This window comes from Marmota flaviventris, chromosome 13, assembly GCF_047511675.1.
Source record: "Marmota flaviventris isolate mMarFla1 chromosome 13, mMarFla1.hap1, whole genome shotgun sequence".
Classification (NCBI taxonomy): domain Eukaryota; kingdom Metazoa; phylum Chordata; class Mammalia; order Rodentia; family Sciuridae; genus Marmota; species Marmota flaviventris.
The window spans coordinates 35,664,060-35,689,631 of record NC_092510.1 but is presented as its reverse complement, the minus strand read 5'-3'; the positions used below and the strand labels follow the sequence as shown (position 1 = coordinate 35,689,631).

General features: G+C 42.0%; 2 protein-coding genes across 2 annotated transcripts in view; one reads left to right on the top strand and one right to left on the bottom strand.

Annotated features, from left to right (window-relative positions):
- Pgm5 (phosphoglucomutase 5) overlaps positions 1 to 7,701 on the top strand; it is a 168,943-nt gene extending 161,242 nt beyond the window's left edge. The window contains exon 11 of the mRNA XM_027940133.2: positions 1,369 to 7,701. Within this exon, the coding sequence (XP_027795934.1) occupies positions 1,369 to 1,458 (90 nt within the window). The 3' untranslated portion in view covers positions 1,459 to 7,701. The remainder of the gene's footprint in view (positions 1 to 1,368) is intronic.
- Positions 7,702 to 8,194: 493 nt separating this feature from the next.
- Tmem252 (transmembrane protein 252) lies at positions 8,195 to 11,781 on the bottom strand. The gene is made up of 2 exons (XM_027940125.1): positions 11,504 to 11,781; positions 8,195 to 8,462 (listed from the first exon to the last, which is right to left on the bottom strand). The coding sequence occupies exons 1-2, from the start codon at positions 11,779 to 11,781 to the stop codon at positions 8,195 to 8,197; spliced, it is 546 nt and encodes a 181-aa protein (XP_027795926.1).
- Between the last annotated feature and the right edge of the window lie 13,791 nt (positions 11,782 to 25,572).

Genomic DNA, 25,572 nt, shown 5'->3' with positions numbered 1-25,572 from the left:
TTACTTGTGCAGTTGAAGAAGACAAAGCACTCTGCTTTAACATCCTTAAAAATGGAAGCTTAGCTTGAGGTTTCCATTCCACAAGGCTGGCAAAAATTCAGTCTTGGGCATCTTTCAGGCCCTCTCCCAAGACACCTTTGGGTTATACAAAAATCTAAGGAAATTCTGTAATTCCAAAAAAATGGGTGGAATTCCCCATCACTAGCACAGGCTTTGTTTTTTGGAATCGTGGAATCTGTGTTTGCTCCCGAACTTCTTTTCTATCAATACCATCTCTGTTAGTATTTGTCTTTATATTGACTGACTTCATTTTCACTTCAATCTGTTTACTTACTGTAGAATGTTTACATCAATAATCTACTTAGAAGAAATACCACTTGATAAATACAAGCACACCATAAAGCCGAATTCCATAAAAATATTTAATCTTCTAATTAGGTAATTCTTACCTGAGACATGCATTGTCTTGGTTCAAGTCCTAAGACAACAAACAGTTCCTTCCTGATGATTCAAAGGGTTGAAAATGAACAGAAAACAGACCAACTTTCTCTCCTTTTCAAGTAATACCGTGTCCATGCACCATCTAAAATCATCACAAATGGTGTGTGCCCCACAGTTTGGAAAACAGTGCTTCAATCTGATGGTAGGATTAGCATTAAAGGGCAAGAAATGATGCTTAATCCTCTTTGTGTCCTTCACCTTTGCAAGATCCTAGTCCTTAGGATTCTATGCCAACCCCACCTCCGTCCACTTTGGAAGCACTGAGGTTTCTCATGACATGTGCCTTATAACAGCCACAGTGTTATAATATGGGAAGGAATGATCGAGAATCTCTGCAGCATTAGCCAATGCACTGGCCCATCTTTGAATCATTAGGATAATATCAAATTTTTAAATAGAAACTGAATCCAGGTAATAGGATGGTTTTAGAATGAAGAATAAGCTTTTATCCTTGAGTTGCATGTGGGTGGAGGCTGGAGGATAGGGATGTACTTGGGAAGGAGGCATACCAGAGGAGGACTGGAAATTTCTGACCTTCCTGTATTCATGATCCACTGTTCTGTTAATTACATGCTGTCAAGTTCTTCTAGTGGTTGGCTGGTGCACTTCTCGATATCGGATAAATTTCCTTTGGAGCTGGGTAAGACTTTGGGGATCATCATCTTCTGACCCTACTTTTGTGCTCTGAGTACTCCGATCTCTTTTGAAGGTGAAGAAAACAAAGGTTCATAGGAGGCAGCTGTCCTACCCTCCATGACTGCCTGTGAGCAGCAAATTGGAATTTGAAGCCAGATGCTAAGAAATCCATTTCAGGTTCTGTCTTGTGACTGGTTCAAGTTGTTCACAATGGTTTTCCTTCTTTTCCAGGCAGTGCTGAGCCCTCTCATAGCCATTGCCCTGAAAATATCCCAGATTCACGAGAGAACTGGCCGCAGAGGACCCACCGTCATCACCTGAGTGCAGGAGAGATCGCTCACCCGGGCCAAGGAGAGCACTCAGCTGGAGCTGCTTCACAATGCTTTCTTGCTACCTGTTTGTGCCTCTTATGACTTTGGGAAGGAAAAAAAAGAAAAAAACCCAAAAACAAAAGATATTTTGCTGTTGGGGGTGTGGGTAAGGGGTGGGTAGGAAAAGAAAAATGATTCATTTCATTTTGGTTTTGTGCAGTTCCTCCAAATGCATCAGGGTCTTTAGTTGTCATTTTTATTATCATTTGGTATCTATATCTTGTCACACAAAGGGGCCTTCCCTTTTTAGAAAAAAGTAAGTGGACAAGGAACCCATTAATCACAATCCCTGAGTTCTTTGGTGCCATGTGAGTAAAGGTCATAAAATCACAAAAGAAAGAGCAGTGCCAGAATTAAGCCAACCCTAAGCTATTGGGACCCCTGAGCAGGTGGAAGACCTCCCCAGCCTGAAGGAGGGGTCATCCTAGGTTAGGTCTACAATGAGATAGGGTGTCAGAACTCCTAGTAACCCACCTCATGACTGCCAACCACCTGACGGCACATGCTCCCCACACCATGTACACCTTCTTTCACATCTTCTAGAGCTTCCTACAAATCACAGTGGCACACTTCCAACAAAACCTATCAAAGGGTGTTCCTCGTTTTGTACATAATGTTATTTTAGCTATCAAGCTGGCTGCATTCCTTCAAATGCAGTCGTTTGCTGTGCAGGTGGCAAGGAGTTTCTTGACAAGACTGTGCAAATAAATGCTTAAAATCCGGTGGGCCCATTGTCAATGACAGCACAGAGGTTAATACATGAGTTTACATAAATCCTCCCAAGGAGACAAAAATACCACCACACCTTGTGCATGCTCTCTCTGGCTTTCCCAATAAGGGCCTATTTTAATGTATTTGTTGAAACCCAGTTTTGATCTTCCTTGTAATGGCTAGTAAGAAAGAGAGAATGAAATGCTGTAAAATTAGGAAATGAAATGGATTCTGGAAGAAAATGCTGCTGGTGGGAGAATATGGCCCGATGGAGAGGGTAGGGACTCCTTTGGGGAAGCAAAGGGTCACGTCTGGCTTACTTTGTCCAGGAAAAGAATATTGCAGGTCTAGCAGGCTTCTCTGCACTCAGGACACTTGGGCCTGGACCTGTTTGCGTACATCTGCTTCCTTGGGAACGGCACGCTCACTGATCCTGATGGTGTCACTTGCCGAGGTGACCTAGTGCACTTTGACTGTTAAGCAATGTGTTATTGCTGTAGTCAAGGTTAGTGCAAGCAAGGAAACATTCCCACAGCAAGGCATTTGTTTCCATTTTCTATCTAGGCTTTTGACAAAAACTTGCTAGGACATTTAGTAGCCAATAAAAAAAAAAAAGAAATCCTTATTTTAACCTTATACAAGGGTTATGGGTTTCAGCTCATTTGTTTCACCATTGAGAAACTCCAGGAGTGGTCACCTATGCTGATAAATCTGTCTTTCGGAATATTTACAAGCATTCTTTTTTGATTATTATGACCTAGTGAATTTATTAAATAAATGGAACAAAAAATCCGAATTGCTCAAAATTGCCTCTGGAAGTCAGCAAAACCGAAGATGGCCTCTAGTCTTTCATTGTAACAGCCTTCATTTCACAATACCAGGAAAGTGGTTTTGAGCTGAGATATTAAAGAAGTAGTTATAAAATACAATACCAAGAGAATAAAATTTGCCTTTTAGCTTATGTTCTGATTATGTCTTCAGTTCCCTGATAACCATTGATTCATTCATTCATTGTGGTTGTGATGTGTTGGTCAGGAAAATCAGGTGCATTCTTAAGTGTATGAATTCTTAAGTGTATAAAATATTTAGATGAACTTTTGACCATCTCTAACTTTTTAGTTTAAATGCAGTCTCCACTTAAATATTCTATACATTTATTTCAACATACAGCTGTGTATCTCAAATATATGTTTACCCATCAGTTCATTCACTCATTCACTCATTCATTCAGCAAGCATTGGTTGAGCAACTACTTCAAGCAGACTCCTGTGTAAGGTGCAGTAGGGAGATGCATAAGACACTATTCCTGCCTGTATAACATTTGTAAATTGTGAAGAGGTGGTGACAATCACAGATAATCAGGTAGACATAAATGTTTACAATAGAGACATATGAAGTGTTCCATGGGAATCCACAAATGATAAGACATGAGGAATGAGTATTTTCCTGCAGAAGAGGGCTTCTTGGGATTTGTAGCTATATTATTTCACTAGGATGAATGGAGCAAAGGGAAAGACTAGAATTGGGAACTAGGATTCATCAACAGAAGACTTTTGAGTCTGGTGGGAGGTTGGTATGGTAGGGTGAGTTGAGGTAGACATGGATGTAAAGCAATGTGTTATTGCTGTAGTGGAGAAAGCAATTGGGCTCAGCCATGGAAAGAAGCAGCTGCATAACCACATATTTTTACAATTTTTTTTCTTAGCTACAATGCCAAAGGGAAGGTCCTTCAGTGGTTCTAGGATACAGCTTCTTCCTAGAACCTGCTCAAGTTCACATTTCCAAGTTTTTATTTCTGCCTTACATAAAATTCAAGCTTCTGTTGCCTTATTCTCAGGAGAGGTGGAATGTAGGAAATCAGTCTTTCCCACATAATGTTATTTGTGTTCTTAAAGATGGAGCTCCAAACATCAGTCTTTACAAGTAAATGACTTGAGAGGTCCAAGAATTTTTGTGGAAATCACAAGAATCAATTATAGAAGAGACTATGGATGAAGTATGGTGGCAGTCAGGGCCACACTGGTGATCTTATACCACTGAGTGTTCACTCACTATAACATGTGCCTCCAGAAAAAATGACAAGCCCTAATATACATAATGTAGTAGTTTTCAATCAGGGCAGTACAGTATCCCCACCCACTCAGGAGCTGCTTGGAAATGCATGTGCCAGGGAGGAATTCAGTGAGGGGACCACAGATGTTAAATATGCTGCTGCATGTCAGCCAGTTTCCCAGAACAAAAGGTGTTTTGCCTTACCTAGGATTCTTGAGTTTATTAGCTATCATTTTTTTAAAAATGTGTAGTCTTTAATTCAAGTGAAATCATTGGTCAGATCTTATCGATCCAAGTGCAGGGTACTTATGGAACAAATAGTGTTGCATGATTCTACATCTTACAGGCTGACGGGCTTGGACGTGCCACAAATGCTTTCTTCACAGGAAGCCTCAGATTGGTGCACAATTTCAGGGTGGCACCTTGGGCTGAGAGTTGGCTGCCCAGAGCCATGACAAGGATAATGGCATTGTGACTTTTGACTGGTCACCCCTGGGTCAACTGAAGGCATGAGATTTGCTTTGGCAGCCAAATCCATTAATTATGGCAAGTGTGTGGAATTTGGAAAGCACTTGCAGGAATGGGTAATGACTTAGCATATAACTCAGTCCCATTGCTGGATCATGTCCTGGGTTCTCTCAAAACAGGAGGAGGCTGAAATCCCAGACATGTGCCTTGAGATTTCTATTCCTGAGTGTAGAAGGGTCTGAGAAACTGTGTGCCTTTGGAAATGTTGTAATGTAACTGCTGGTAAATCAGTGTTTGGACCTTCAACAGTTACTAAGAGCAAGAGATTACCCAAGGCAGCAGAGCTTAGCAGAATGCCTGTTCCGCTCCAACCAGCTGGAGTAGAAATATTTCATAGAGTTGACAACTCAGTGGTATGTGAGTCAACCTAGGTTGTTATGGAACTTGATAGAAGACATGAAATATAAATCCATGTCTTTATCATCTCTTCATGTTTTTTAACACCTAGCATGTTTCCTGCATGCTGGAGCAGGAGCAATGCTTCATCAAAGGCAATATATTTAAGTAGAATCTTGAAGGTGGATAAGTGTCTTAGTAGAAGCCCTCATAAGTTTTTGCATGGAGAGGTGAACCCAGAACATCCCAGCTATGCAAAAGATACAGCATAGTTTATAACTGATCTTATCATCCTCATCTTCTAGATAGTAGTGGTACTTATTTAAACTTGTTTCTCAAAGAAACATTATGAGATTATAATGCTGGAGGGTCATCAACTCTGAACACTTTCCTTTCCCATAACCTGGAGAGCCTACCATTCACATTTGAGAGGAAAAAAAAAGCAAAGATCTCTGTAGGGAGATTTCCTCTTTTCATTTTCTCACAGTCTAAATGCCCTCCATGGAATTATGATTCCCAATCCATCATCAGGCATTGTATCCAAAATTTGGGAAGGAAGGTTAAATACAATATCTATTTCCCTTTGGTAAATTCTCTAGGGAATGACCAAAGTATTATTATCCACCACAATAGGACACTTTCATCTGATTTATTCAGTGAATTTTAAATTAGACCTCTCAAATGTAGGATTTGCTTTAGGTAATATCCATGTTCTTAGCACTCAAGTCATTGTACATGTTTTTAAATATCATTAAATACTTAGTAATATTTTTTTTAAAAAAAGAAGCACCCTGATTATTTTCTGAATCAATAGTTGATGTTCAATTGTGTTTAGATTTGCAGAGAGATGAACTCATCTTGATACTGTGTTAGTTTCACATGAAGAATGACACTTTGACTTATGTTCCTCTACTGAATTTTTCTGATACAAAAAAATGCCAAAAAAAGAAAGTGTGAGTACAAAATTTATTGCCATAAAGAGATTAAAACAATTTCTTTTGTAAACTAAAGCTAACATATGTTCCACCTGATTCCCACAGTTGGAAAAAATCCTCTATTACACATGCAAACTCTGGGTTAAATCCCAGTAATATTCCTATTTTGGTCAGAAAATATGCTCAGACTCTCAGAGAATGTTTCTTAGTAGGATGGAAAGAGATGACGAGAAAGAAAGAAATTGCATTGCTAATAAATGATCACCTACCTAATTGGACAACTGTGAACGACCCTCATGTCTAGTTATGTCGTCATGGTCGAGGGTTCAAATTACAGATTTCCAACTGTATGCCTCATGGATGAGGGTTTCCTTCTCTGTAGTTTCCTGTGTGTTTGTCAGGATATACTTTTCCTGTGCACTCAGTAATGATGGGGAAGAGGAGGCCGTAGATGGCCATCCCATCTTGGTGACCTTCTTCTTTGAAAGATCTACACCCTTCCTTCCAAAGCCTCTCCTGTGCCAATCACCATGGCTGTCACCCATTAGGATGAGTCCTTCATCATTACAATAATGATCAGATGAAGGAAAACCAGACTCAGATATGGCCCCAGCTCCCTGGCAGAAAACAAGGTAGTCTTATTTACACTATAATTGAGAAGTCCATTAACCCTAAAGCCACCTTTGAAACCTCTCTGAAGGCTGGAAGATACTGCAGCAAACCCCCAGAGTTCCACTTACTGTTGGGGCCCATATTCTGAACAGGGAAAGAAATTCAAACTGTTCTCTGGAAGGAAAGAAGGAAGACACAGCTACCTCAGCACAAAAGTCTAAAGAGAGTAGGTCCTCCCACATCTTTCCACAGATTCTCCTTCACCCTCCCTCCTGAAAAGCACTGTGTATTACTGGGCAACTTTCTTAACTTCTCAAAGCCTCAGTTTTATGCATCTGTAAAATAGGAATAATCATAGCACCGATCTCTTAAGGATGGAGTGGGGGCTGCATAACATGCAGGAGTTCATAGCAGAGCCTGCCATATAAAAAGCATGCCAGAACTGTCAGATGTTAATCCCAGCACAAAAGCCTCACTCAGTAGGGGAAATTGAGGCCAGAGAGATGAATATCCTCATCCAAGTTCAAAAGCATTAGGCTGTATCTCTTTCCAGCATTCTACCACCTGACTTGTCCTATTTCTTAAAAATACCATAAAACATAATGAAGTTGAGGAGGAACCATCAGGTTTTAAAATAAATGTCCCAAGCCTAGAAGTCAAGACCTCTGTCTTTAGACACAAAAGAAATTTCTGGTAATCATGGTGTGTCCGTATAGGCACTCATCTTTCAAATTTTAAAGATTTACCCCCGGGGAATTCCTTGAATTACATATCAATATTTTTGAAACGTCTCAAGATTTATATCAAATTGTAATTAATACCATTTATGGCTAGTACAAATTCTCCCACCCCACCCCCAGTTCTGTGCTTTATGAATTAAGTATTCTTTCTGTTCAATTTGAGTCTATCAGAAATCTTATTTATCTGCTTGTATGAAAAATTCTTTTAAAAATAACTCATTTAACATTTTGTGTTTGAGCCTTTTTGAAAATGAACATCATGGTTGCTTTCCTTTCACATCGGGAATAAAATACACATACTTAAAATAAAATAATGCAAAATATGAATGGTGAGTTCCAAGGGCATATCTCTCACAGTGTGAATTATTGTGTCACTCTGGTGGTTCATGGGCATAATTATGAAGCCCCCTAACAAGATACTGAGCCAAAAATTAAATGGCAATGATATTTCCTTCCCAGAACACATCCCTCTCTGATTCTTAGGTTGATGGCTGCCCCAGCAAGCTGCATGTATTCTTCACTGTTTGGGGCTGAAGTTGAGAGGGGAGTCCCACAAGAGTAGAACTGTCCTGGTACCACCTTTACTTGCCTGTCCCCAAGGCTCTGAAGGTTTGTGGAGAGTGAGAGTTCTCTGAAATGTCTGCTTGGTGCTAGCCATACTCTGTCAGGGGCCCCGTGTTGCCCTTGCCTGGCTGCGTACGTGGCACAGTGCACTCTTGTGCAGCGTCCCTGTTGCAGCCTTTCCTCCCACTGACCCAGGCTGCCTTGCTCCTTAGCAGCTCATTCCCATGAGTATGTGTCCTGCCTTCAGTGCTTGGCTTGGCCTCTCAGCATCCTCTGATGTTGCTGCAGACACCAGGTCTGCTACAGATGCTTGGTAGGATGGCGGGGCCTCTGGGTGGGCACCATTTTCACCCTGGAGTTCAAAGCCCATCTCTGTGTATAGAGGTGGAGGAATGTCCAAGGCCTCTTGGTCTGCAGGACAGGTATGTTTCTCAGCATCAAGGCTCTCTTCATAAGCTGGAGGGTAGAAGTCTGGCCTGCAGGACAAAATGCCACAAACCTTGTAATGCATGCATCATTTAAGACTTTATGCCTGTCTCAGCTCACATAGTGTGAAGCTAAACTGCTAAGAAACATTGATTTTTGAAACAGATGTACTTTCTCTCGCATCATCAGTTTTATAAAAAAAATGTGCCGCCCTTCCAGAAGAACCCCTTTATCAGCCATCAAATACATCCTTCTAGTCACTTTTTTCCAGCCTGTGATTCCAGGCTATGAGTTCTCTCTTGCTCACTCATGGAATCAGGGCCATTTGTTAGGAGATCCTTATCAGTGGTAGGGGACACTGGGACTTTGAGGATGGACTTCTCTCCGGCCAGCACTTCACTCATTCACATCCATGTCCCTATTCACACACATTATCTTCCACTCCACTACACTTACTGTATCAGAATTTCAAGGTCAATAAAATAATGAATGAAAATCAATGTGCAGGTCCCTGAACTATACCAAATGCCACCACTTTTTCCTGACACTCTTTCAAGTCTTACCTACTAGTTTCCAAGGAGCATACAAACTCACTCATTTCTCCAACCATGCCAACTGATAGCTTTGTGCAGATTTCAGCTGCAGCCCTTTCTATGTCAATAGGCCAATGGCTAAAGGAACCATTCATGCCAGGGCTCATTGGTAATCTTGCCCAACCTTGCTAATTGCTAAATCCTTCTGGCTTCTCTGACATGAATGGGATTGGGGCTGAGGGTGAGGTGAGGAAGAGACATGGGTTGAGCTTGTTGGAGTTGTGTATTTATAGAGAGAGTCTGTCCAGTGTCAACAGGGAGTGTTTATGATGTGTAACCACAACAGAACTGGGACTGCCATTTGTGGCCGCAACTCCATTCCAAAATGTTACCAGGCCCAAAGCCAAATAGCTGAAGGAGCTGTCTACTGTACGGCATAAATCTCAGCCTTCGCTTGGAATAGCCATGGCTGAGTCATGGGACTTACACGTAAAGGTGCTGAGGACAAAAAGGTGAACCATCTCCTAGAGTGATTTGAGCAACTCCAGGATGACTGCCTCCAGCCCCAAATCCCATCCACCCTTCCCAATCCACTCTCCCTCTACTGTCACTCACATTCCCAGGGTCCTGTACTCTGCCACTGGAGGAACGGCTTTGGTACCTCTACCTAGGTACCTATTTTGAGTGCAAAGCTTCTGAGAAATGTAACTTCCCAACTTGATTAGCTGTCCATTCTGAGTGAGCTGAGCATCTCAGAGTGCAGCAGGAAGAGACCATAAAGTAGGATGTCATGATATTTATGACTTACTTTCAAGTATTTCAGCACAGTGTGATCTTATGCACGTGTTAGTAAATTTAAACTACATCCTAAAGGCACCCAGTAACTTCCGTAACGACTTACACTCTAGAGGAAGTCATCTAACATTTATCCAAAAACAAAAATCACCACCACTGTGGAAGCATCTTCTATAATCATTTCAATTATCTTAATTTTTAATCAAACCCAGAGACCTTGCTGGTTAGTCTGATAAGCATTAAAAATGGGTTTTGCTTATTGTAATTAGTATCTCATTAATTAGTAGAAAAAATGTCACAAATGTATCGTCATGGGTAAGATTACTTGTATTTAAGGCACACAGAATCACTAAAACACTTTCATATTCCCCACCCTTGCATGAAGAGGGTGAAAGAACTTATGGACACTTGCAGCCTGTGTCCTAAGAATGATACCTGAGATTTTATCCCAAAATAGTCCTGTATTTGCCCCAAAATTAGAAGGTAACTAATACTAAATGTTACTGGATCTTTTTTTTCTTGTAGTAAAAACATATAACATAAATGTAATCTTTTATCTGTATGGTTCAGTGGGATTAAGCACATTCACATTGTTGAGCGACCTTCACCAGAAATTTTCTGTCACCTCAAACGGAAACTCTGTTCTCATTAAACAATCATTCTTCATTTTCCACCAGCACTCTGGTGGGCCCTGATAACCACTGTTCTACTTTCTATTTCTATGCATTTGATTCCTCTAGGTACTTTATGTAAGTGGAATCACACAATGTCTATCCTTTATGACTGGACAATTTCACTTAGCATAGTGTTTTCAAGGCTCATTCTTGTTGCAGGTACCATGATTCGGGTATTTTATTGTTGTTGTTGTTTTGTTTTGTTTTTTAAGACTGGGTGATATTCCATTGTGTTACATGCTGATTTTCATTTCTCCATACATTACTGATGGATGTTTGGGTTTCTTCTACCTTTTGGCTATCATGAATTATGCTGCTATGAACATTGATAGATACCCATGTGTTTGAGTCCCTGTTTTTAATTCTTTTGTGTATATATCTGGAATAGAATCACTGGATTAAATAGCAATTCTATATACAATACTTCAAGAAACTTCCATACTGTTTTTTGTTTTTTTTTAAATAGTGGCTACACAATTTATATTCCTACCGGCAATTCACAAGGATGCCAATGTCTTGCTACAGTTGTCCTTGCCTGTGAAGTGATAAGGTTAACTGAATGTTACTCTAGGACATTTCCTTCTTGCCTTGAATGACTCTTCATGAGGTGTCACCAGAATACATAAGCTGGGACTTCCCGAGTCACAGAGGTTACAGAATTGATTGTAAGTCTGCATGCTCACTGGCTCTGTGGCTGAATTCAGTCTGGGACTTACTTTCCTTATAACTTGGCAACCAGGTGATAGGGAAAAATTAACCATTGCCTCCCTTTAACTTGTGACAACCCTCATGATATAACAAAAGAGCTTAGTAGTTAAGCCTCTGAAGTTTGCTTAGGTGGGTTTTCACCAGGGGTGATGGTAGGGGTAAGGGTGGTGTTTCTCTCAGAAAATTCCTTTTACCTCATGGTTTTCCCCAGGATAGCAGCATTCTTTCCAATGACTAACGAGAGTGATTTCACAACAATAAAGCTTTGGTCCTGACACACAGTCCCATGGGACTTGTAAGTCGCCCCTGCTGTAGGATTTCAAGTCATTCAGCTTTTCCACACCTCAACCCTTCTTGCTCCCTCCAGCTCTCAGCACCTACCTGTCCACCGTGGCCAGAGGCAGGTCCTGGTGAGCAAGTTGTCGTCTGAGCACATGGCTGAACACCCCTTTGTTTTCACTTGCCTGGAGGTAGGTGCTCCAGAAAATTCCAACCAGGAGGATCACAAACCCCAAAGGCAGAAGTGAATATGCCATGATCAAGTTTCTTGGACATTGGAATATAGAGTCTGAGGAAATGAAGAAGGCCCCCAGGCAGATCATCAGGAAACCTGTCAGGAGGGCAAGAGTGCAGAGAATTAGGCCAGCTCTGTTCTGCATCCTTGCACCTCTGGAACCTGCAGCCTGACCCTGCCACTCCTCTGCTTCCAGGCTTCCTACAAGAGAATGTGCTCATTACCCAGCTCACAGCTTTATGTGTTCTGGGACCAACTGGCCTTTGGACAACTAAACGAAGCAGACACTGAGAAGCTATTCATTAACCACTGAGAGTTACTGTAGTATACACAGAGAGTGGACCTAAAAATGCCACATTGTGTACTGAGGAATGGCTTCACGTAGCTTTTTGCTCTTTGTTGGTGGGTGGAACCCTCAAATGATCCAAGGTATTGAAGAGAGGTCCTTCATCTCTTCTTCTTTTTCTTTTGTAGTACTGGGGATTGAACCCAGAGCCTCATTAGGCTAAGCAAGTGCTCTACCACTGGGCTTCACTTTATTTTATTTCATTTCATTTTATTTTGAAACAGGGTCTTACTATAGTGCTGAAATTGGCCTCCAACATGCAAACCTCTGGCTTCAGCCTCCTGAGTAGCTGGCATTACAGGCATGTGCCACCACACCTTGTCTTTTTGATGCCAAGGACATTGGTCGATTAATCCTCACTGAATCAGTGGGTAATTCTTCACTAAAAGCCAGAGAAATTAGCATTTCTTCATGGACTATTTCCTTCATGGTTTCTCCTCTGTACTAAAAAGGCGTTTCTTCAAGGCTTTTGGAATCATTGTCTTTCCTCCCTCAATGAATTCCTCCCTGTTGTTTCCAAATTCTGATAGTGGGAAACCTCCAAGAGAAACGCCCAGGACATGAACTTGATAAGATGAACTTTACAGGAGGAGGAGAGTGCTAGAGAGAAGGACCATACCTTGGGAATTTGGAGGGATTCTGGAGATGGTTGTAAAAGAAGGCTTTCTGGCAACTTCTGCTCTGATTCTTGACTCTTTCCAGTTTTTTTTTTTGGGGGGGCGCAAATATTGTAAGCCCACAGTCATTTCTGTGTAACAGGAGTTTCCCCAATTACTCAAGCAGCGGCTGCCATTTCTAGTTCAATAGAAATATTCGAACCTGGTCCTACCTTTCTCAAATGAGACTAGAGGCATTTGATGAAAGAGCAGTCTCTGAAGTAAGTAGCATGTTACCCCCTCCAGGTAAAACAAACATGTCAGAAGCCCTGCCTACTATGTCGCTACCTCTCTCCCACACACTTTTGAGTCTCACTGACCACATTAGCATATTGAAGGATCTGACAAATTCTGCAATCTTCCCCCTAATAAAATACATGTTAAATAAAATTTATTTTAGTAGATACTGCTTAAAGATTGTTCCCTCAGAGCTGGGTTGTGGCTCAGTCTAGCATGCGTGAGGCACAGGGTTCGATTCTCAGTACCACATAGAAAAATAAATAAAGATATTGTGTCCATCTACACTAAAAATATTATTTTTTAAAATTGTACCTGGCTGGGCACAGTGGCTCATGCCTGCAATCCTACCTGCTTGGGAGGCTGAGGCAGGAGGATCATAAGTTCAAAGCAGCCTCAGCAAAAGCAAGGTGCTAAGCAACTCGGTGAGACCCTGTCTCTAAATAAAATACAAAATAGTGCTGGGGATGTGGCTCAGGGGTTGAGTATCCTGAGTTAAATTTCTGGTACCCCCCCAAATTGTTCCCTGGCCTCTTTCCCATATCTCTGTGCTATGTAACATTGCCTTAAAAATCTTTCTAGAACTGGGTGTCTGTTGTCTGTCTGGGATTTGTTAACTTCATCTCAACTGTCTTTGGTTGCAGATACATTGTTTTACAGATCTGGCCTCATACCTGCCATTTTCTTCTCTCCACCTTCATTTTAGGGCTAAGAGAAGATGACATTGAGGATCAAGAATCATACAAGGCACTTCCCACTCCCAACCCTTCCTTCAACTTCCATGTTCTGGACTTGATGTTATCTCTGCAGTCCTAAAACAATTCTTTCTCCTTCCTTCCCCAAATGGTCTTCAGATGTCACATTTCTGAGATGATTCCTGATGATTTTTGCCTCCTGGTATCCATATCCATGTACAAGTAATTCTCTCCCTTTGCATGTGGGCTGCTGACTTGATTCTCACCAAGAGAATATGGCAAAGATGATGGGTTGTCACTTCCATGATTAGACTACAAAAGATGGTAACTTCCCTCTTGCTTACAGATTCTTTATATTGCTTTATTGGCTTGCACCCTTTGAAGAAGGAGGCTGCCATACTGGAGAGTCCTGTATAGCAAAGAACCAAGGGCAGCTTCTAACCAACAGCCAGTGAAGAGCAGACACCCTTAGTCCATCAGGAGGAACTGCACCCTGTTAACTAGCATTTGAACTTGAAATCAACTCCTCGCCCAGTTGAGACTTGAGATGACTATAATCCCAAGCAACACTTCCGTTGAGTGACCCTGAAGTAAACTCAAAGTCATGCTTAGATTCATGAGCCACAGAAACTGTGAGATAATAAATGTGTATCATTTGAAGTTGTTAAGTTTTGTGGCAATTTGTGAGATAGCAATAGATGAATCAAATAATTCTGTTAGCCCTTGGAAATCAGAGGACATAATCAATATTAAGTGTTTCTCATAGTTACATAGAACCTGGCACAGTTAGTTATAATTGTCCTCACTGTCATTGTTATTCTCATCACTGCCGTAATTTCAAAAAGCTACAAAAGACCCAAAATTCCTACCTGAAAGCTCTGTCCTGGGAGTTGGGTAGGACAGGTAGATGATAAAGTGCCAGAGCTACTATTAAACACTGAATAAAGATGCACTAGCGCTCTCGATGAGAACCCAGAGAGTTTGGCGCCTTTGTTTCAGACCAAAATGGGGGAAAAATTAAACTGGGGAGTATGATGATTCAGGCCTTGTTTCTGTGATTACGTGAATGTATGAGCAGATAAGTGTCTCTGCATTTTCCCTCTTACAGTACTAATAAAAAACACTATGACCACTGGCTCACAATTTGACAAACAGATTTCTTCCCTTCCAAACCCCTGAGGAGGCTTTTTATCATCCCAGAGCAGTGTTTTGCGGACGTTGTTGGTGGTATTTTATTGAGAAATTCAGTAGGAAAGAGTAAAATCTAGGAAGTGTAGATGGAAGGAAGGACACAGTTTTAATTTATATAAAATAAAGAGCAAGCTCCCAGCCTGGGGTCTGTGAAAAGTTTATCTGGGGTGAGCTGGGGCATCAAGAGGGAAAGGATAGGAGAAAGAGCAGTATATGAGGAAGTATAGGGGGAAAAGAGCAAGCCAACATGAAAATATGAAGTGTCACTAGAGACATGCAACTAAGAAATGCTGGTGACTTTGAGGTTGTTTTGTGTATTTACTATTATTAAACATGTCATTAAATAATTATACGTACATATTTTTACTGTAATTCTGTGTCAGTTCCGAACCACACAGATCACTGCTCAATAAACATTATTCCCCACTCATTCCTTAAAAACTACCAAGGGTGACTAAAACCAATGAAAGGTAATTCTTAGTACATGGAGTTCTCTTATTTGTGTTATGGTATGTTCTCTTTTTCCACCGTCACTAGCAGTTAAAACATTTTTGAAAAATAACTGAGAGTAGATGTCTGCTGACTTCAATGATAGTGAACTGTCACAAACCCTGACAGGAAGCACCTGTTCCTCAGGCATCTGAAAGAGGTAGAAGAAACCCAAGCAGAAGAGCGATTGTGGGGACAGAAGAGAAAAGCAGCCAGATCTCCAAGACTGGGAAAAATAAAGAGAATCCAATAAAGAGTCAAACACTTCAGCATTTTGGGAGAGTTTTCTTTAGCTTTACCCTGTCTGCTCTCCCAGGCCAGAATTCTTGTTCCTGCCTTCCTTGCAAACACCCAGCTCTGATGATGGAGTAAGAGGCTACGTAAAGGTGAGGAAACTACAGGAGAGAGAGATGGTCCTGACTGAGTCCACATAAAAAGCAAGGCACAAATGGGATACCTAGAAAAAACGTATCACTCATCCCTCCAGAGAGAAAAAATCTGGGACCCAGTGAAGGCCAAGTCAAACTCCTCTCCCTATTCCCAGCCTCTCCATGAGAGATCCACTGAGGAAATGATGCCTTACATTTAAATCAGTCTTTTTCTTCTTCTGAAAAATTCTCCAATCACCAGGTACGGTCGGTGGCACATGCGCATAATCCCAGTGGCTTGGGACACTGAGGCAGGAGGATCACTAGTTCCAAGCCTCAGCAACTTAGTGAGAACCTAAGCAACTCAGCAAAACCCTGTCTCTAAATAAAATTTTAAAAACAAGCTGGGGATGTGACTCAGTGATTAAGTGTCGCTGGGTTCAATCCTTGATAGAAGGAGGAGGAGGAGGAGGAGGAGGAGGAAGAGGAGGAGAAGGATCTCCAATCAACAAAAATGTGTATGACTTGGCCATAGGTAGTAGCTTGCTATTTAGTTGTCAGTCAAACATCTTAAAACACAAGGATTCTTTCAACACTCTGTTTCTTTAAGCATGACAAACCCATGAGCATTGTTCTGAACATTGTGTACTACTGAGTTCCAAGGACTGTGTTGCCTCTGGTTCACATCAGAGCCCCTGAAACCTCACCGTTTTTTTCAAACTCTCCAGTGCAACATGCAAATGCCTTGGAACTTCTCCCAGCCCCTCCACTTGTTTCTGTTTACTGGGTGCATGGACCAGTGCCTCTCACTTGAAAACAGGAAAGGCACATGTCTCTGAGTGAGAAGTCAGTGGGGACTTTGGAAGGAAGCTAATGGTGTGCAGAGGCTGTGGCATGGGCCAGGCATAGGGCCAAGAACTGAGGCAAAGTGGCAAATTTCAGAAGGTCACTTGGGTTCAGGAAGTGAGGCTTTGTGGGAGGTGGTCAGGGTGAGGATCTGCGTAATAGGCAATGCCACCCCCGTCCGCTTTCATGGTGGTGATCACTGAGTGATTTCTGGATTAGCCTTTCACACTTGACGGTTCACTGAACACTGGCCACTTCCTCCTCCTTCTCTTGTTTTCTTTGTTTTTGAGTCCTTCCCTTCTCCTCCCCTCTCCCCTTCCCCTCCCCTCTCCCCTTCCCTGACTCAGAAGAAGGTTTAAGTGAAGAGACTTTGAGGTTGGCAAAGCACAAATAGCTCCTCAGAAAGCACTGGGCATAGTAAGGTGAGGAGTTGCTGGACAGCCATCAAGGTCCCCAGTTACCCTGCCCTGAGCCCAGCTGGTCTCTAGAACAGATTCTGAGCAAGGCCAGAATGGAGGCATTTGCCCATAATTTAAAAAGTGGGGGGAGGGGAGGCAAAACCTTAGTCATTAAGACAGATTGTATTTTCGAGCAATGTTTAAAAAACTCAGATTGGGAAGGATGGACCAGCAGACAACAGTCTGTGCAGCTGGGATGAAGAGGCACAGAGAGCTGCCAGGAAGGACACACTCCCCGGAGTCCTCTACCATGGAAGAGCCCTGGTGCCAGGGGCCACAGGGTAGCAGGGCCACGGCTGCTCCCAGCCCTCATGTCCCTCTAACCTCTCGAGACTGAGGAGTCATCCTCCTCCCCAGGGCACCTGGTGTGGGACATCTGAGGAGCTGGCTGTGTCCCCCATTACCACTGCCCTGTGCCCCAATGCTCTGAATGGCCATGCTTAACCACTTTGCCTCAGAGATCTGGTACGGAGCAGCCTAGGAGAGCAGCAGCAGTTCTGCAAGGGCACCTGGGGCCTCCAAGCTTCCAATAAACTCCTCTAGTGCCTCACTCATCTTGCTGGACCATGGGTGATCAGATAGGTAGATGCAGGAGCACAGGAAGCAGCAACAGAAACTGCAGGCCCCCTACTTCCTACATCAGAGAGAGTGCCCCCCAGCCCAGCCTTGAACTCAGCATGCCCACCATCCTTCCTCTGCCTTCCAGGTGCCCATGCAAGTCCTTACCATCCGAAGAAGAAAGTTCCCAGAGCGTGCCGTCTGAGTGCCTGTCTGAAGTCCTTCAGTTCAACCACCCAGGACTCCACACAGGGCAAGTCTAGTTGTGACCACCTCCCTCAACTCTTGCTTATCTGATGCTGTGGCCTGAATGTGTGTATCCCTCCAAAATTCCTGTCGAAACTTCAACCCCAGCGCAACAGTATTGAGACTTGGGAGCATCAAGAAGTAATTAGGCCATGAGACTCCAACCTCAAGGATGGGATATGAGTCTTTAGAAAAGAATACTTGTCTTGTTTCTGTTTGATCCCTGGTTTGATCCCAGCACTACACACACAAAAGTACATTTATTAACACAGGTGCAGTGGCCTACACTTGTAACCCTAACTACTTGGGACGTTGAGATAGGAGGATCCCATACTTGAGCCCAGCCTAAGCATCTTGTCAAGTGCCTGTCTTAAAGTAAAAAGGACTGGGAATATAACTTAGTGGTAAAGCACTTGCCTAGCAAACATGAGGACCTGGGTTCAATCACCAGTAGCACAAAAAAGAAAAAAAAGAAAAGGGCTTGAAACGGTGAGCTCAACCCTTTCACTCTTTCCATCACGTGAGGGCACAGGAACAAAGTGCTACATTGGAAGGAGAAATCTGACCTCTTCACACACTGAATTTCCTGGCACCTTGACCTTGGACTTGGCAGCTTCCAGCATGGTGAGAAGTACATTCTGGTTGTTAATAAAATCACCCAGTCGAAGGTATTTTGTTACAGCAACACAAAGGGACCAAGGCATCTGGGAACACCTCCATTTCTCCCTCCTATGGAAAGGACAATTTTGCTGGTCACAGGATTCTTGGCTGACGGTTTTGTCCTATTCATTTTCATATATCAATCCACTGCCTTCTGAGTCCCAGAATTTCTGATGAGAAATCTCAAGAGGACCTTATAGGGAAATTATGGTGAAAAACTCCCTTCCTCTGAGACCCATAGGTGTTAATAACGTCCCTATGGTATCTTAGGGAACAGAGAATTGTGTCATCGTATCACAATCTGAATGAAGGGCAACCATCCTTTTGACACCAATCATTCCAGGTTGAAAGAAAGAAGAGTTGAATACCTTGAGGGTAGATATGATAAGCCCTTTAGAAGCCAAAAATTGTTACATATTTTCAGACTCAAAATGCAAAGACCATTGAAGCTTTCTGCATATTTTAATTTTTAAACAAGTAAATATCAGTCTCCATAATTCACTGAAGCCAAAAGTTTTCAGAGTCCTTTCTTATTCTTCCTATTAAAGTAGAAAAGTTCCTGAAGGTCAATGAGACACTGTGGGTTATCCCCAGTGACAATGGGGCCATTTATTGCCCTGACCTCACAAGGAGCAGAGAGCAAGTTGCAAACACCATCTATATAAGGCCCTGGCTATAGCTGGGGTTTTGTCCATAAGAAGGAGGAGCACTAGGTTGGTGACCTGTCAGACTCATAGATAGTTAGCTGGTTTGGTGGTTCTGGTTTTGGTCTTTTAATATTGTTTCCTTGATTTGGGGGTTTTTATTTGTTTGTTGTGTTTTTGTTTTTATTTATTTTTTTAAGCTACCCTCTTTAGTTGGTGTTGCTGCTTAGAATGTGTAATGAGAATAGTTAGAGAGTAGGGCAGGGCCTCTTTGTCATCTCTTCTCATAAGGACACTCACGAATCATTATATTGCCCTGAAGGACATCAGGCAGAGCAGCTTTGACAGGTGAAACTGGCCTGCCAGATCCTCACCAGGATGGAGGTGGCCATGAAAGTCCTGCCACAGATGGAGCAGAACTTCCCATCGTCACATCTGAAGTGGACATAATGGAGATTGTGGAACACCCAACTATGATCCAACTGTTCCATGTCATTGAATCCTCTGAAAACATCTGCCTCAGTATGGAGCATGCAGGTGGGGGCAGCGACTGCACCACATTCTGGAGCCAAGTGGCTTGCAGGAAGAGGCGGCCGGGAGAGTGTCCAGGCAGATCATATGCACCATGTGCTACTGCCACAAGGGCATCATGTGTAGAGATCTGAAGCCAGTGAACATCTTGGTAGATGCCCAGGATACACCAAGCTCTGTGACTTTGACCTGCATGGCAGGCTCACAACTAAGCAGAGCTGGACATGTTCTGCAGCACTCCTATACTGTGCCCCAGAAATCTTCTGGCAGGAAGAAAACAATGCCTCATGATGAACATCTGGCACCCGAGTGCCGTTCTCTACTTTTGGTCACGATGTTTCTCTGTTTTAAAGGGACAACTGCTTGCCAGCTGAAGGAGCAGGTCCTGCATGCAAGAAATGAGGTTCCCTCTCATATGTCCACTGAAGTGCAGAGCTTCATCAGCCAGTTACTGACCGTGGGCCCCATGCAGAGGCCACAGTAGACCAGATCAGGGGACACCTCTGCTGAGCCAAGGTGAGCAATATTTACTGACTCGTTCTAGCCAGCCATTCTGCAACCACCCACACCCCACAATAATGAAGATCATGTTTAACATGGGCTGTGATCTATGTGATATATCCTTGGTGAACAGAAAACCCGGTGAGGTGACAGCTTCATAGCTGATGCTCCAGCACCAGAGCCCAGGAAGCAGGCTGCGTGTCCCGAGCTAAGCCTGTGCATCCAGAGGTTGGGCCTTACCTGCCCCCATGCAGATCCTCCTGTCTTTCCTCTCTTCCCAAGAGGAGCCCCAGTGAGCCTGCCCTTCACACGGCTCCATTCTTGTCCTCAGAGCATCAGTTGCTTGAGGAGAACAAGAAGGAGGGTGGTAGAAGAGCCAGCCTTCCTGCCGTTCCTTTCGGCCACCTGCAGGTAAGGATCCCACTCCCAGCACGGCCCCCAGGATGTCCCTAACCTACCCCCAGCTCCTGGACAGTCTGGGATGCAGTGAGCAGCAAGTCCCCCCAGGTTACCTTGTCCAAAGAAAACTCCCTCTGCATGGGAAAGCCCCACAGTGGGTCTGCAGCCTTACCCGTGACAACACCAAGGGCTGGAAGAGGGTGACTAGGAGGATTGCCACCTGTATTATATTGTCTTTAAGGCCTGCACACATGATTGTGTACATGTTGCCTGTGTGCAGGCCTTAAAGACAGGCCCCAGATTCAGAAACAAAGTGGCTCCAATGAAAGTGGGCAGCTGAGAACAAACAAAACCAGGTAAGTGGGGTGGTCCATTTTATTTTATTTCATATATGCTTTTATTAATGTCCTTTTCAGTTGAAAAAATCATATCTGTATCCATTTATAAGGCACAATGTAATGTTTAGATCACCACGAGTCCATTTCACATGGCTCTGCGTTTTAAGTGGACAGCCAGAGGACACTGAGTTCTGTGGATCCTGATGTCACAGTGTGGGCATCAGCCAGGCAAGGACTCAAGTGGCTACTGGAGGGAGGTGGTACATGTGGACATGGATTCCAGTCCTGACGGCATCTGGAGCTGCCTGGGGACAGTGGATCCCTCTGCCCCGACCTGGGAGAGACATCAGAGACTTTTTCTACCTGCCCTGCTTTTCTCTGTCCTTTCTCCCATGTTGGTGCCAGAGGAGAGATGGTTCCTAATAAATTCCTGTTTCTCACAAATCCTGAAACAAATTAATGCTTCTAAAAGAATAATCATAGGGGAAAAGCAAATTGGTCAGCGTGTGGCTCCTAGGCCAGCTGCTTGTTTCTCTAAGTGAAGTTTTGGTGAGGAAATTGGGTCATGTCTGTGGACCCATAGAGAAGATAAATTTTGTTCTAGAGAGAGGCCATCTTCCAAGTTAATTCTCAGATAAAGCAGAATAGATTTAATTTCTTTGAGGAGTCCTTGGAAAACTGAAGCAGAACAGGTGTCTCAAATCAAGGCAGAATTTGACCCTGAGTTTACACCAAGTTGCATGATGGCCAGGGACTTGTAACTAGGAAGCAGTTTCTGTGTCCCATTTCATAAAATTTTAATATTGATCTTCTATTTTCCCTCCTCCCATCTCCTGGTTTTTTTATACTCTTGAGTAGCTGAAATGATAACAAAATTTTGTCTTTCTCAAAAATTTGGTAGAATTCCCTTGTAAAGCCACCAGGTCCAAGACCTTTTCTTTCTCCTTCCTTTTTATAACTTATTATTGAATGCCCAATACTGTGTGTAGGACAGTAGAGATTGAGAAAAATGTATGTATGCAATGCCTGGACATGAGCACACACCTCTTCTATTTCCCACCTATGAGTGTAAGAGTTTGAATAAATCTACTCAAGATTTGAGCCAAGTTAGGGTCTTGTCATTATGGTTATCTTCATTACACCACTAGCTTCAAGTTTTTCTTGTGTGCAGGAGTACTTGAGGGAGGGTTGGCTTGCGGAAGGTTTTTCTCAATATTCCTCCTCCACTTTTAATTTTGGATCTTCACTGAGTGCCTGTACCTCAGGAGGGGTCTTCATACTCTCACCCATTCCCTACAAATAGACTTCTGTGGCTTTGTGCTTGCTACCTGGTGGTGAGGGAAGAGAGGTTCTCTGTTATGCTGGTCCACCTCAGTCTCAGAAGAGCCCAGTGATCCTGGGTCTTGGGGTAGAAACTTTCTCAGTGAGTATACCCTTCATCCAGAACCAGCTGCCTCTAGTCTTCAGGCTTCAGAGTGGCTTTCTAACTCTCCCCTAGAAGTAGAGGGTTCTTTGTTTTCACTGTTCCCCAGCCACATGGGTTCTCACCTGGTGTGTGCACTGGTGGAAAGAGGGTTTATTCCCCTTCCCTTTGCCCCATTCCCAACAGCTTGATGGAGATTCATGGAGAAAAGTCTAGAAATGGGAGCAAACTCCCTTTGTGTCTGCAGCTCCCAGTGGTTCTACACGCATGTTAGCCCACAGTTGGCATCTAACTATTCATTCAAAATCTCATTCTTCCTACTGACTGGGGTGACACTTTGATCTTTTCTTCCTGGGCCCTCCATAGTTGGCCAGGGATTCTGTCCCAGCTTCCTTTTGAGGCACCATAGACTTCAGGATATTTGGTTGCCTCATTACCTAAGTGTCCGATAGAGTCAAGGAAAGTTATGATTTGATAGATTTTTCTTATGTTAGAGTGAGATCAATGCTTTTTCCAGCTTTCTGCAATCTTGGAATATGCTTGGGTCTATATTTTTTTAATGAGTAAATTGTAATATTTTGCAAATTTATCTGGGGATTTTAAGGTTAGCTCTTCTTCAATCAATTTTTATGATTTAGAATTTCTTAGGAAACATGACTGACTAAAAGACCAACCAGAATAATTGTAGAGGAGAAAAAGTTTATTTAGGAGTTCATGGTTTCAGAGGTGTCAGTCCATAGACAGCTGGTTCAATTCTTCAGGGCTTGAGGGAAGGCAAAACATCATGGTAGAGGAGTGTAGAGGAGGGAAGCAGCTCACATGATGATCAAGAAGCAGACAGAGAGCTAGATCTCCGCTTGCCAAATACAAATTTATATATCCCAAAGCCACATCCCTGATGCCCACTTCCTCCAGCCACACCCCACTTGCCTTCAGCCACCACTCAATTAATCCCATAAAATGATTAATTCACTGATTGGGGTAAAGATTTCTTAACTCAATAATTTCTTCTCTGAACCTTCTTGCATTGTCTCACACATGAGCTTTTGGGGACACCTCACATCCAAACCACAAACCATTCCATTTATTGACCTACCAATATATACTATATATATATATATATATATATATATATATATATATATATATATATATATATATATGGTCTTGAACAAAAATTTTGAAGATCCCTCAGACTCTATGTCACATTTCCAATTCTTAACATTACCTTTGCTGTCTTTACTTGTTTTCTTTGGTGAGACTATTCAAAACTACTTTATTCGATTTTTTTCAAAGCTTGCCCACAAACTGATCTTTTCCAAGAGGCAGTATTTGGTCTTATTATTCAGGCCTTTTTCCAAAAGAACTTTGTTATATGTTCACATTTCACAATTTCTGCATTTATCATTTATAATTCCTCTAGTCTACTTTGAAAGTCTTTTGTTGTTGTTGTCATTCTTTATGTGCTATCTTCTTGTAAATCAGAAAATTTTAATGGTTTTGTTTTATTAGTTTCCCTGTTTCATCATTTTAACTTTTATCTTTGAGTCCTTCAGTCTGCTTTTAATGGTTGATTTTGTCATTCTTTTGTAGAGTCTTTTGTGGAATGTTTATTTCTGATCTTAATTCTTTTCTAATTAATATAATTAGAGCTATACATTTTCATCTGTGTCACTTTGACCCGAATCCCACAAGTTTTTATAGGCTGTGCTCTCCCATTGTCCCGCATTCCCCCAAAATAACTTTACCTAACATAAAAATGAACAAAGTATGTAAACATGTGACAGAAAAACAAATGAAAGTAACCCTTAAAAAGGAAAATATGTTCAACTCATTTACAGTAAGAAAAACATTGAAACATAATTTCTCACCTATCAGATTGGCAAAACACTTAGATTGACAACATGCTTTGATAGCAAAGCTGTAGGGAAAATTTTCCCTTCTGCATTGCTGATGGGAATACAATGTCTAGCCAAATTATATTTGCATTTTCCTTCTGACCCAGAAATCACATTTCTGGAAATCTCTTCCAAGGACATACTGCCAAAATACAAAATTATAAATGTACAGATCTTCTCATTTCGACAGTACCATTTGTAATTACACAAGAGTGGAAACACTCACATGGCCAAGAATACTGGGCCAGTTAATAAACTAAGATCCATCCAAATAATACAATGCTACATAGTTGTTAAAGAGAATGAATAGTATCTCTATATGACCACAGAGTGACCTCTAGGATGCAGTGATAAGATAAAAAGGCAAAGTAAACACAAAGTTTATAGTGTAAAATAAGGAGAGGATACAAACATATATGCCTATATTTTCAAAAGGAAACAACAAGTTGTCAAACAAAATTAATATTTTAAATGGTTATCTTTAGGAGAGAGCAGGGTGTAAGGTTGAAAGATAGGTTTGTCTAAATGTGACTTTTAAAATAGTTTTCAGCTGGGTATGATGGTACACTCCTGTAATCCCAGTTGCTAGGAAAGTTGAGGCAGGAAGATTGCAAGTTCAAAGCCATCCTCAGCAACTTAGTAAGGCCCTAAGCATCTTAGCGAGAACCTGTGTCAAAATAAAAAATAAAAACAGCTGGGGATGTGGTTCAGTGGTATAGTACCCCTGGGTTCAATCCCCACTACAAAAAAAAAAAACCAAAAAACAAAACAAAAAAACCTGCAATTATCTACATATTTTACATAATTAAAACATTAGATCAAGACTAAAAAATCAAAGAAATCCCTAAAATGTTTTCTTTCTTTTTTTTTAAAAAAAGGAAACAAATAAACCTAACCCTTATCAGGTTGATTACATACCACAAAGGAAATAATTAAATAAATTTAAAACACAGCATTTTCACTTAATGGGAAAGACCCTAATGTAAAACAAAATTTTCAAATAAATCCTAATAGGCTTTCAATAGTTTTACTGTTGGCAAGAATGTAAGGCATAATTTTCAAATGTTTATGTGTATTATGTAGGATCAGCCAAATAGGCCAACATGAGCTTGTATCAAGATTTTCAGCATAAGAGAAAAAAAATGCATATAGAGAATTTAAGTAAAATCTACATAGTCTTCAATTTGTTTTAAAAACATTCTGAATTCACTATTTATTTCTCTTTCTGAAAAGTGCATATAATCTAGTACTGAAAAAGTTTTGAGAAGCCATGAGTATTCAAAAAGCAAAGAAGTGAACAAACACTGCAGGGGTCATACCCAAGAGGAGTCAAGCTGAAGGCCCCCAGTTGCCCAGGTTTCTCAACCTCCACACTGTTGATATTGAAGTCAGATAATCCTTTGTTTGGGGTGGGGGCTCTCCTGTGCATTGCATGATTTTTAGTATCAAACT

Excerpts from the sequence above, each read along its gene's own strand:
- Tmem252 (XM_027940125.1), bottom strand. The coding sequence starts at position 11,781 with ATGCAGAACAGAGCTGGCCTAATTCTCTGCACTCTTGCCCTCCTGACA. Across the intron at positions 8,463-11,503 it reads CCTCTGGCCACGGTGGACAG|GCCAGACTTCTACCCTCCAG; the intron begins GTAGGTGCTGAG and ends TTTGTCCTGCAG.